General features: G+C 46.9%; 1 protein-coding gene across 2 annotated transcripts in view; it reads right to left on the bottom strand.

Annotated features, from left to right (window-relative positions):
• Window positions 1–4,222: 4,222 nt before the first annotated feature.
• The window catches only part of KLHL35 (kelch like family member 35), a 28,487-nt gene continuing 20,842 nt past the window's right edge, over window positions 4,223–11,867 (bottom strand). Inside the window, exons 7-8 of one of the 2 annotated variants that reach the window (XM_074955153.1) lie at window positions 11,621–11,797; window positions 4,223–11,235 (exon numbers count right to left, since the gene is read on the bottom strand). In XM_074955153.1, coding sequence (XP_074811254.1) covers window positions 11,230–11,235; window positions 11,621–11,797 — 183 coding nt within the window. In that variant the 3' untranslated portion in view covers window positions 4,223–11,229. Of the gene's footprint in view, window positions 11,236–11,264; window positions 11,798–11,867 lie in introns of those variants that run through there. The other variant, XM_074955144.1, reaches the window with a different exon arrangement.

Raw genomic sequence — 11,867 nt, 5'->3', positions numbered from 1 at the left:
CAAATAATCCCTTTCCTCCTACTCCCCTGTTCATACATCCCAGGATTGCAACAGTCCTATTTGCCACAGCCTCACGCGGGGCGCTCATGTTCAGTTGCTTGTCCACTCTGACAACTAAATTCTTTTCAGAGAGTCACTGCTTTCCAAAATACAGTCTCCCATTTGGTAGGTATGGCCTGCACCCCTTTTCCCTAAATGTATAACTTTGCTTTCCACTGTATCAAAAGTGCATTTTGTTTGAATGGGGCCAGGTTAGCAAGTGATCCAGATCACTCCGTTTGCCTGCCCTGTCCTCATTATTCAGCACTCCACCAACGATTGTCTCATCGGCAAATTTTATCAGCAGTGATTTTATATTTACCTCAGGATCATTGATGAAAATGTTGAATTGCATCGGGCCTGCAGAACCCCACCAGAAACGCCCCATTCAATGAGGATTCCTCATTGACAACTACTTTGAGATTGGTCGGTGAGCCGGTTCTTAATCCATTTGTGTGCTTCATTGATATTGTATAGTGTTATTGGTTTGGGTTTTTTTTTTAAAAATCAGAATGTTTGTGCAGTACCAAGTCAAATGCATTACAAAAATTTAAGTATATTATCTCTATGCAGTGACCTTCATCAAGCAAATTTGTCAAACAAACCTGATTTCATTTTTTGATGAGATTACGAGACCGATTTTCCATAAAACCATGCTGACTGCCACTAATTATTTTCCTAACCTTTAATTCTTTATCAGTTAAACTCTGTATCAGCTTTTCCATTATTTTGTCCAGGACTGATATCTGGCTACCCGGCCTACAGTTACAGGCTTGCCTTTTTTGAATATTGATGCAACATTGACACTCTATCAGTCTTCTGGAATTTACCCAGTATTCCAAAATTTATAAAAATAGTAACAGCAGGCCAGAGACCTCAGCCAGCTCTTTTAGAAGTCTTGAAAATTATCCAGACCTGCTGATTTTAAAATGTAGATATTTAACGTCCTCCTTGATTACTAATGGACTGGAAAGTACTTCATCATCCTCATATAAGTGTATCATTTTGTTTCTTTGCAAATCCTGAACAGGAATATTTATCAAACACTTTGGCCTTTTCTACATCATTATTAACAATATTACCATTCTATCTAGTAATGGGCCTATATCATCTCTAACATTTCTTTGTTTGCAGTATACTTAAAGTCCTTATTATTATCCTTAGTCCCATCAAGTTTTGGATTTTTCCTTGATGTCTTTAGCTTCCCTTATCAAATTTTTTGCACTTCATAATTTCTAATTTATATCACTTTCTATTCCCCCCCCCTTTTTAAATTTTGCTTTTTTATTTGTAATTGCTGCCATCACTTCATTACTGAATTGAGAAGAGATTTTAGCCAAAGTTGTCCTCTTTCTAAATTGTGAAATCATATCTCTTGGTCATCTAATCTTCTTTAAGAACTCCCATTTTTGCATTTTTCCATCTAAATTCTTCCTGCTAATCTGTTTCTGTCCAGCCCTAAATACAGTGAGGCCCCAATCTCAGTTGTTGGAGACAGATTATGGTTAAGAAAAGAGGAAGCAGAGAGGGGACTGTCACAGTTTAGGGCTAGCCGCACCTCTGTCTCTCTCCTGATCTCTCTGAGTGCATCTCCTCAGGTGTCAAGCCTTGTGCCTTTACCACTCCTAGGGTAGAATTCTGCAATTCTCCCACTCTCAGTTCCTGGCTGGAGCACAACCATGCCTCCCCAGCAGGCCTGACTGGGTTCGGCTCTTGCAAGTCTTTCCTTCAGAAGCTTGTGGCCAGTGGGGAAGACAGGGACCCAAACAACATTTTTAAAACAAAGTATTGTTTAATCTCAAGAATGGGAACAAACTATGATAAGAGAAATAGGTTTTTAACATAATAAAAAGTCTGCATGCATCTCTATCTTACCTAGAGGCTTAGGGAGGCCTAGCTTATTCCAAATACCTCCACCTTTTGGGGTCTGGGGGACTGTCTGCTCCCCTGCAGTCCTTTCTTCACCTCTCCCCTGCTTTCTGTTTTTATCCTCCCCAAAGCTCCTTCTTCCAGCTTCCCACCCCTGCCTCCCTGAGCTAAACCAGACTGTGGAACTCAGCAGGGTCAGAGGTAAAACTTGAAAGCAATCGACAGGTGCTGCAGCTACTGCCACCTACCTTTGCTTGAATTAACCCCTCGTAATCCTGTAGCAAACACCCCAGTAAAAATCATACAAACAGATGGGCGTAATTTATATTCATAAAATATTATAGGCAGCTCCCATGTCCTTTGGAGGGACAACCAGCTGGGACAGCATAGAATCACAGAATCATAGGACTGGAAGGGACCTTGAGAGGTCATCTAGTCCAGTCCCCTGCACTCATGGCAGGACTAAGTAATATCTAGACCATCCCTGACAGGTGTTTGTCCAACCTGCTGTTAAAAATTTCCAGTGATGGAGATTCCACAGCCTCTCTGGGCAATTTATTCCAGTGCCTTCACCGCCCTGACAGTTAGGAAGACGTTTTTCCGAATGTCCAACCTAAACCGCCCTTGCTGCAATTTAAGCCCATTGCTTCTTCTCCTATCCTCAGAGGTTAATGAGAACAATTCTTCTCCCTCCTCCTTGTAACCACCTTTTATGTGCTTGAAAACTGTTGTGCCATCTCCTCTTCTGCTGTCAAATGCTGCTGCTTGCCCCTCAAACAGAAAACGCTGGGAGCCCCAGAAACTCCCAGCACCTGCTCCTTCCTCTGCCTGGTGAGGCGTGTCCTCACGAGGCAAGGAGAAGGGGGATCTTTCCCTCAGCTTGAAGTGAAGGACGGGGAGCAATTCGCTCCCCTACATCAATTCCTGGGAACGAGGGTTTTGAGATCCATAGCAAAGTAACACCCTCCTTTGAGCAGTGTGGTAAGACATCACCAGAGTTCTAAGTATGCCATATAGCAAGAGACTCATCATTAGTGTTCTGGGCACGGGGTGGCGTGGAACAAAGCAGGAGCTGTAGCCAAAATCTCACAGCCACATCAGCTTGCAGAGCACTGTAGTGGGAAGGTGCATTCCAGGAAGTCACTTACCGAGAATGTAGATGATCACACCATCCGTGATCCATTACTGAGTCTCCCTAAGAGAGCTAGAAAGGCATTGACAGTGGCCAGTTGTGCAAGGCTGTGCACGAGGTGGTTAGCAGGAAAGAATCCCATCTTGCTCTCTAGGGCGACCAGTTTATATCTTAAATCATGAGATCTACTTGCCCTTATATCCTGGGATGATCAACTACAGACATTATTGGGTTTAACATCACCTAGTTCATTATAACATCTGGTTTTAGTGTTTGACTCCTCACTGACCATCCAGCCACAAGAGCCCTCTCTTCCCAGAGTGAGGATTCAAACCTGGGTCTTCTACATCCCAGGGGAGTGCCTTAGCCATTGGGCTACATGGCATAAGCGGGCACCATCACCACTTTCTTCTCTGCTTCGTCCCCCCTCCTGTGTTGTCAATCTAGTTCTTTTTAAAATGCCCAGACACAGAAAGGTTAGGGTCAAACAACATGTTGCGTTCAACCCGAAATGGCCTTTGATTGACCAGACTTTTCAGATTTGGTTCAACTCAAACTGAAGAAATTTTTTTTTAATTTTTGGGAACTGCCAGCAAACAGGAAAAAGCAGTTCTTTGCCCAGCTGTAGGCATTTATTCACATCTGGGCAAAGACTCAGTACAAAACATTTCACTCCTCAGCTGAAGCTTGCTGATCCATGAAGGACGAGTGACTTGACCGTGCCCTTCCACCCCACATTTAAAGAGTACAATCCCCTAAAGCCACCAACATTAGCTCACCAGGGTGTGTGCACAATGCATCTAGGAAACAGCCTCCTCCTGACTCCTAGATTTCAGAGCCGCAGTCACAACATCTACACAGATATTTTTAAGTGCACTGGGAGAAGCCCCTTATGGACCCGGGCTGGCAGACTTGCTCCCAAATGCAGTGTAGATATCCCCTATGGGGCCGGATTCTGACTCTTACACCAGAATCAGATCAGAACCTGGCTTTGAAGTCTCTACACCAGAGTAGGGAATGCTACTCTCAACACACTCATGTGCTGCTCCACCGATATATGCTTGACCTTCAGCACAGGGATGGTCACCAGAACAGGAAAACAATCAAAAATACCTTCAAGGAAAATTAAAAGTTAATGCAAACATTTATTTCTAAAAAAGGAAAGAAGTTTAAACAACGGCAGCATTGACAGTGCTCACGGCATTACAAAATTCAGGCAAGTTTCTGTTGTACAACAATATGTACCAATATCAGACTGAAAACATCTTACCTTAGCACCCTCTGGCTTCAACTACACCACCATGTTACATCTACAGCACCACAACACACATGAAACAAGCCATGGGGGTAGAGGGGGATGATGCTGCACTGAATGTTTTACACAAAAGCTACCCTTCCTGGTGTGTATTTCTACTGAGCTGAAGGGTAAAGTAGAATGAGGAACTTGCAGAACACATCAGGTGAGAGTAAGAATCAAAGTGAGGGATGAAGTTACTTTACAAGACACTGGTGAGACCTTGTTTAGAAGACCATGATTCCCTTTTGGATATTGTTGTTCTAGGGTGAGACACGATGTGGAGCAGCCACCATGAGCCTTGATATGAAGACTCTTTACGAGCGTCAAGACACAAAAGTCTTGCATGTAAATTCTTAACAAGAAACTAGTAGGCTGTTTGCAAAACTGTAGTCCTGTATTGAAGAGAACCGTAGCCAATGATAAGAATGTGGGGTCAGAACCATCCCCCTTGTAGAGTCCGATGATGCAAGGTGCTGAGCACTCTTCATTTCCATGATCTTCAGTGCCCAATAGCCCCTTGTGGGGTGTCTCTCTCTCTCTCTCACACACTCACACACACACACACACAGGGCAGCTTGCACGCACATGCATACACACACACACAGGGCAGCTTGCACTCCTTTGCTAAGTGTAAAGGTTGCTTTGCATACGAGCAACCGAAACACTGGGAAGGCTCGAGGGATTGATTCATGAGGAAAGGGTCAGAGAATTAAATCTGTACCTCCTGGCCAAATGACAATGGGGTGGGAGGTGGAAACAGAGAAGAGGACAGCAGCCCATATGTATTAGAAGGGGGCTTAACACTAAGGAGGGAAGTGGGTTGTTTAAGATACAGAGAGGCAGAAATAGGAGTCATGTGATCAGATGGGCGAAATTCTACAGTCTGTGTTATGCAGGAGGCTGTATGATCACAACGGTCCCTTCTAGTCTTAAAATCCACGCAATGGACTAAGGGCTATGTCTACATGAGCACTTTTATCAGTAAAACTTTTGTTGGTCAGGGGTGTGAAAGAACCACACCCCTGACTGACAAAAGTTTCACTGACAGACGCATCGGTGTGGATGGTGCTACGTCGGTGGGAGATGCTCTCCTGCCGACATAGCTACTGCCACTCATTAGGGGCGGTTTAATTATGCCGATGGAAGAGCTCTTTCCTGCCGGCATAAAGTGGCTACACGCGAGACCTTACAGCAGCGCAGCTGTACCGCAGTAAGGTAGTGTAGACATAGCCGCAGACCCGGTCCATACATGAATTTTGTCCTGATTTAACTATTTCAGTTAGAGGTGCGGCTTCCTACGGGAATAGTTCTACCAGTACAACTCCTGGGGGGATGCAGTTATGTCAGTATAAAAGGTGCCTCGTACCAGTATAACTTACTCCTCTTTCCTTCAGCAATAAGCTATCCTGGTATCAGCATGCCGGTATAATTGCATCCACGCGAAAGGGGATGCGTCATGTTGGCTATACTGAAATAGTTAGAAAGGTACAACGCGTGTGTAGACAAGCAATGCAGAAAATTCTATTGTGAAAATAGACCAGGCGTGGAGACTGTGGATGACACTCCAATGATGGGGCCTCTATTCTTTCCCTCAGGAGTCACTGATTGTACAGAAGCAAGAGAGAACATGCTTCCCTTGCACTCAGGTCAGGCAAGAACCCAAACAATTTACACCGAATCAGTCTTTCCCATTTCTAATAAGACTGATTTGAAGACTTTTCACCTGGCTTAGCTTCTCTCACCAGAGAGGCGTGGCTGCCATGGTTTACAGCTAATCTTTGTAAGGGGACTGTTGCCCCCTTACTAACATTCAGCGGGGGTGTTTTAGTTGCTAGCTCCCAGTACTAAAAAGGGGGAAGGGTCGATGGGGAATCAGGACCCTGACAGCCCCCAGGAACAATGGGGAGAGGGCAATGCTCCAGGTCAGTCTGAATGACAGGGCGGGCAGGCTAATCAGGGAGTCAGGAGGCCAGGGAGGTCCCGTCCTCCGTGTGAGCTGGATTTGCCTGGATCAGACAGAGTGGGGCCGAGCTGAGGAGAAAGCAGGGGCCCAAGCTGAGCTGGGGAGCAGAGCTGGGCCAGATTCAGAGGGACCAGAAAAGCAGCCCAGAGAGCAGACCCTGTCCTGGGAGCAGAGCTGCAGCAACCAGAGCCAGAGGGGCCAGGAAAGCAGCCCAGGAAGCAGGTCAGGGCTGGGAGCAGAGTCTCAGAAGCAGCCTGCAGAGCAGACCTGTCCTGGGAGCAGAGCTGCAGCAACCCGAGCCAGAGGGGCCAGAGAAGCAGCCCAGGGAGCTGGACGCAGAGCAGCAGTACTGAGACAGAGTGGTGGAGCTGGGGCTGGAGCAGTCCGGAGCTGGGTGTGGTGAGCAGCTAGGGACAGCGAGGGGGACCCTGGGCAGTGGGCCCAGCACAGGGAGACTCCTCAGCCAAGAGGCTCTGCAGGCCAGGCTTGGATCGTAACCCCGACAGGGCGGGGGCGACACTGGGAAGAAGGGTCCTACCACTTAGAGCCTGAGAGCGTGAGGCCACCACCAGAGCACGTGTCAAACCCACAGCATCCCTACAGCACGGCCAGGGCCTGAGCAGGAGGCCTGGGACTTACAAGGAACAGACTGTGAACCGCCCTGACGTTCCAGAGACACTGTTTGTGATGTTCCCGGCCACAGAGCGGGGTGATGTGTTTCCTTTAACCTTTCCCATTTTTCCTTATTCTTTTTAAAATTAATTGTTGATTAAATAACTTGCATTTGCTTTAAATTGTATGTAATGGTCAGTGGGTCAGAGAAGTGCCTAGTGCAGAGAGAGTACCCCAGAGTGGGGACACCCTAGCCCCTGTCCTAGGTGACCGCAGCAGGGTTGGGGGTCGAGCCCCCCAGGAATCCTGGGCCCAGCCTTGTTGGGGTTACAAGGACTCTGCCAGACAGGAGAGTGGAAGGGGAGTCCTCAAGGGCAGGGAGGCCACTGGGTAAAGGAAGTGGGAGCGAGGACTCAGATCCTTTCGCTAGCCCACTTCACCGGGGTAGTGCAGAAGCCAGGAAAGTTCCCCCAATAGCGGGACTATTCCCCCGCTTACACCTTGATTATTAAAAAAACCTTTGTGAAGAAAGGCTACCGAAGCCTCGTTTTTCTCTGGAGGAAAGGTTACGAGGTCAGCTAATGGGCACAATGAAAAGAGTGGAAAATTTGACAAAGCAAATCCAGGTAAACAATTCTGCAATGAGGGTCCTAGAAGAAGCTAGAAGTATCTGAGCACCTCCTCAGAGCCACCACACACTGATGACTGGGGGAAACAGTCAGGGTGAGGGAGGGGAAGAAATGTAGGACTTTAACAGAACATGTGACCTCTGTGAGCAGCGGACGATCAGAGCTAGCTCATTCAGGCTAGGCAAGGTCAGCACTGTACCCCCATCCGAGGCTGACTTTACCCTAGCTACCTGGTGGTAAAAACTACCGAGCCTTGTCTCCACTAGGATAGCATGCATGAGTCAACCTGCTGTAAAAATACCTCTCTTTTTGGCCGTGACAAAACAGGCTCAAGGAACAAAGACTAGCAAAGAAGCAAGCAGTGCCTCTAAATTTAATCACTCAGCTGGGTAGGGGAGAGAAAATTAAGGCTACAGTAAAATGCAAGGACATGGAATTCAAGTACACTCATCAGGGACAGGGTTTTAGACCTTCTGGCACTGTCCAGCCTTCGTTTTAATCAAAACGCCAACACACCCACCCTGGCACTAACTTTGTGGGCAAAGAAACTGCTTTTCACAGTCTGCAGTCATCTGGAAGCAAGTCATCCATCACCTCCCCTCCCTTCAAAGGTCTTGGGATCATTGAGCTTTGTCTTCCTGCTATGACCTGTGTGAAGCGGATTAGCAATCTCAGGCCTGGTTCATAGGCGTTTACATCACACGCCTCGTTGGGGATGCCAGCAGGCAGCGCTGAACGAGCATGTAGAACAAACTACGCTCTTACTCACACGAGGTGCCCTCCAAGGCACAGTTCCTGGTTCAGCCACAATATAAAAGGAAGGCTGGCCTGATGGTTAAGATGCCAGGTTAGGCTACAGGAGAAGAGGGTTCAATTCCCACATCTCTGCCACAGTTTCCCTGTGTGATCCTGGGCAAGTCACTTACTTTGTGCCTCAGTTTCTCATCAGTAAAATGGGGAGAATGTTTGGAAGCTCTCTGGGACAGGAACTGTCTCTTCCTACATTATGCAGCACTTAGCACAATAGCGCCCTGATCTTAAGACTCTAGGTGCTACTGTAATACAAATCAACCACAACTTTGGAGAGGAAGCTTGCCCTGCCACTGCCCATGCTGTATCTGTTCTGTACAGAACCAGGGGACTTAACCTCCACCTTGCCAGCCCAGCAACACATTCCTCCACTTTAAAAGCTGTCTTCAGGCTTCATAGTCACTGGAGACCACAGAAGTAATTGTGCAGGCGAGGGCACCACAAGAATGGGAAGGAAAGGGCAAATAGTACCAAAAATTAACAAGCCCATTTCCACCTACCTGCTATTGGAGGGCAAACGAGACCACTCAGTTCCAAGCTGGTGAAATGAAGATGCAGAGTCTCTCCTTGGTAGGATGACGACTAATGGGAATAATGAGATTGTGCCTTTTTCCTTGATGTTCAGCACAAATGGAAAGTTTGAGGGTGTGGGGGGAGCAGAGCAGAGCAAAGGAGTCCTTTCCAGAGCTAGAAAAAGCCTATGGGCCCATTTTATTGTATCACAGTAAATCTTGTAAGGGCACTGACGTGACTTAGTATTTACCTAGCACTCGAGCAAGTCAGATATTTCTCACACAGCGCCTAAGGAATAAACATCAACTTTGTCAAATTAAAACAAATAAAGGTCTGCAGAAGGATTTTAATCATCATTGTGAGGGGGCAGGAAATGGTTAAAGACTCTTCAAATATTTTATCTCATCCCAAGTTACATTGTTTTTGAAGACACTGAGCTTTTGGGGATTTGAAGGGTAGGGACAGAAGAGATGGTTCAGGAACAATAAGTACCCCCTGAGCCTTCAATACATAGATGGTCTCTGAGGTTCTGAAATGTTAAAAAAAAAGAAGGTTTTCAAGCTTCTAGCTCTGGAGTGAGAAGCTAGAGAAACTCACTAAAGATCCTATGCCCACAAGATTTCCAGCCCAATATTACAAACAGCTGAAAACTGTGATCCAGTTGCCTGTCACTATTAAAGGGAACCTACCTCTGAACAATTATGTGGTCCATTTATGGCCTCCTTACATAGGGGCCTTCAAACTCAATCAGGGGGATGCTGGAAGTGGGTTTAGGTCATGTGACACCAAGTACCTTGGAGTTTCTAAGAGGCACAAGTCAGAGGCCCAGCACAGAGTTTGGGAGCCACTGTAAGTCCTAACCTCATTGGACAATGCTGTCCCCTTGATGGGCCAGTCAGAAACCATCCATTCCAGCAGTGGGTTAAGGACATGACCTGAAAGTGTAGTTCTTCTCTGAAGAAGAGGCATCCTGGGGCTCCGTGATTATTGTCTCTCAGGAGCTGTTCATCAAGTCTCCTAAGTTTACAAGTGAAAACATCTTTTTTCTAATTGCCAGCTCAACCTACATCTAAGCCAAGCTGTGTTCCACCACCTGCCGTGTTTCAGTTCTTCACACCGCTCCTCCCATGTGGGGGGGAGCGCAGCACCAGGTAACCTAAGGCATGAGCGGGGAGGGGACCCCAGGGGAGAACAACCATGTCCAACAGGTTGGCTCAACCCAGAGCTGGAACAAAAGATTTACACTTTTTTTTTAGTAGAAGATTTTGTCAGGGGTCCAGCTGAGAATTCTGCCTGAGGTATCTAATCTAAAGTCAGGCCCAGATGCCCAAAGTCAATGGGACCGAATGTCAGCGTGTAAACTCTGCATGCATGATGGCTGCTCTCTTGGCTGGCTCAAGGAATGGAACCAAAGCCCTCCACAGCTAAAAGGACAAATCTCTACAGCTTGAGCTAAGAGCCAGGCTTGCTAGCCGGGACTGTAATGCACTCATACCCTCTGTAGATTGGGAAGAGAGGGAGACATAACACACCTTGACCAAGGGGTAAGGATACAATTCCATCATGGAGGTCATGGATTCCGGGGCAACTGGAACAGTGGGCCGGTGGTCAGCCCCAGGGGCTGCCAGAACTGCTAAGCAGCGGTCCCTGGCCCACCAGAGCAGCAGCCGGAGTTGGATCAGCCCTTGTGGGTCAGCCCCTGCCACAGACGCAGGGGGGCAGAGTAGCTGCAAGCCCCAGCAGCACTCTGTTTGTCCCCCATTTCGTCCAGGTGTTTTTAGGAAAAATCAGGGATAGGTCATGGGCTTCCATGAATTTTTGTTTATTGTCCATGACCTGTCCCTGACTTTTACTAAAAATATCCATGACAGAATCTTAACCTTCCCACTGGGATGCATGTACAGACATTTCTGCAGGATCAAGGCCTCAGGTTGTAATGAACTGGGGAACTGGAATCTATAGTGAAACCTTTCTTGTCTTAAGCAGATACCTGGTAGGGCTGAGCTGATTAAAGGTCATTAAATAGAATCAGATACCTTTCAGACACTTGAGAAGTTTTGACATTTTGAAATGTTTTCCCCCATCCCAAATTGGTATTAAAAAAAGGCAAAAAATCTGAAAAATTTCCACAAATTGAAAAATAATAATAATAAAAATAAAATAAAATCAGTTCAGGTCATTTTAACTGTTTCTATAATTTCAAAGGGTTTTGTGCAGAATGCGACCTTTTTTCCGTGTGTGTGGGTGTAAATTGACTAAAATTTACAAGCAAAAATTCACTTAGTCTTGAACAACTGGAACTTTCCTTTTTTTAAACCAAAAGTTTTCAGAGTCTGTCGAATCAGATGCCATTTTGCCAACGGTTTCAGTTCTGACCAAAAAAAAGAAAAAAAAAAAGTTTTGTCAGAAAATTGCCGACGAGCTTTACTTGAGACCTACTGGAGGGCACGGTCTTAGCGCAGTATTCCCTGCCCCGTATGTTACGTACTGCCCACATCCCTCCTCCCCCAGCACAAAGCAGCATTCGTCTCCACCAAAACAATGAAAGCAATTACTTAATATTTGCAGTCGTGACTCCCCTGACCCCCACCTTCCTTCCTGACTGCATTGGTCACCTGACGTTGCTCTTCCACACAGACTGGCACATAACAATAATGAACAGGACAGAGGGTCATTTTTTGGCACTGAGGGTAACTGCCTTCTCCAGGGGGATTCTTCCTGGGGAGGGGAAGGAAGCGACAGGGTCATCTGCTCACACGTTGGAGAACGGTAACGCAGCCGTGGTAGCTGGTGCAGCGTTGCAGCGGGGGTTGCTGAGCCACATTCCCCGTCGCTGGGTCAAAGGTGAAAGCTTTGTCCGTGCCTTCCCCATTCTCATCCCGGCCACCCAGGATGTAGATCTTCCCACCGCACACCGTCACCCCACAGCTCTCCTGCGGGCAGAGGGGAGGAAAGGATGGAGAGGTGAGGGTACCTCTTCCAGCTTTGTACAACAGGGTTCAA

This window comes from Natator depressus, chromosome 1, assembly GCF_965152275.1.
Source record: "Natator depressus isolate rNatDep1 chromosome 1, rNatDep2.hap1, whole genome shotgun sequence".
NCBI lineage: Eukaryota > Metazoa > Chordata > Testudines > Cheloniidae > Natator > Natator depressus.
The sequence above is the reverse complement of the archived record's forward strand: the minus strand, read 5'-3'. Positions and strand labels throughout refer to the sequence as shown.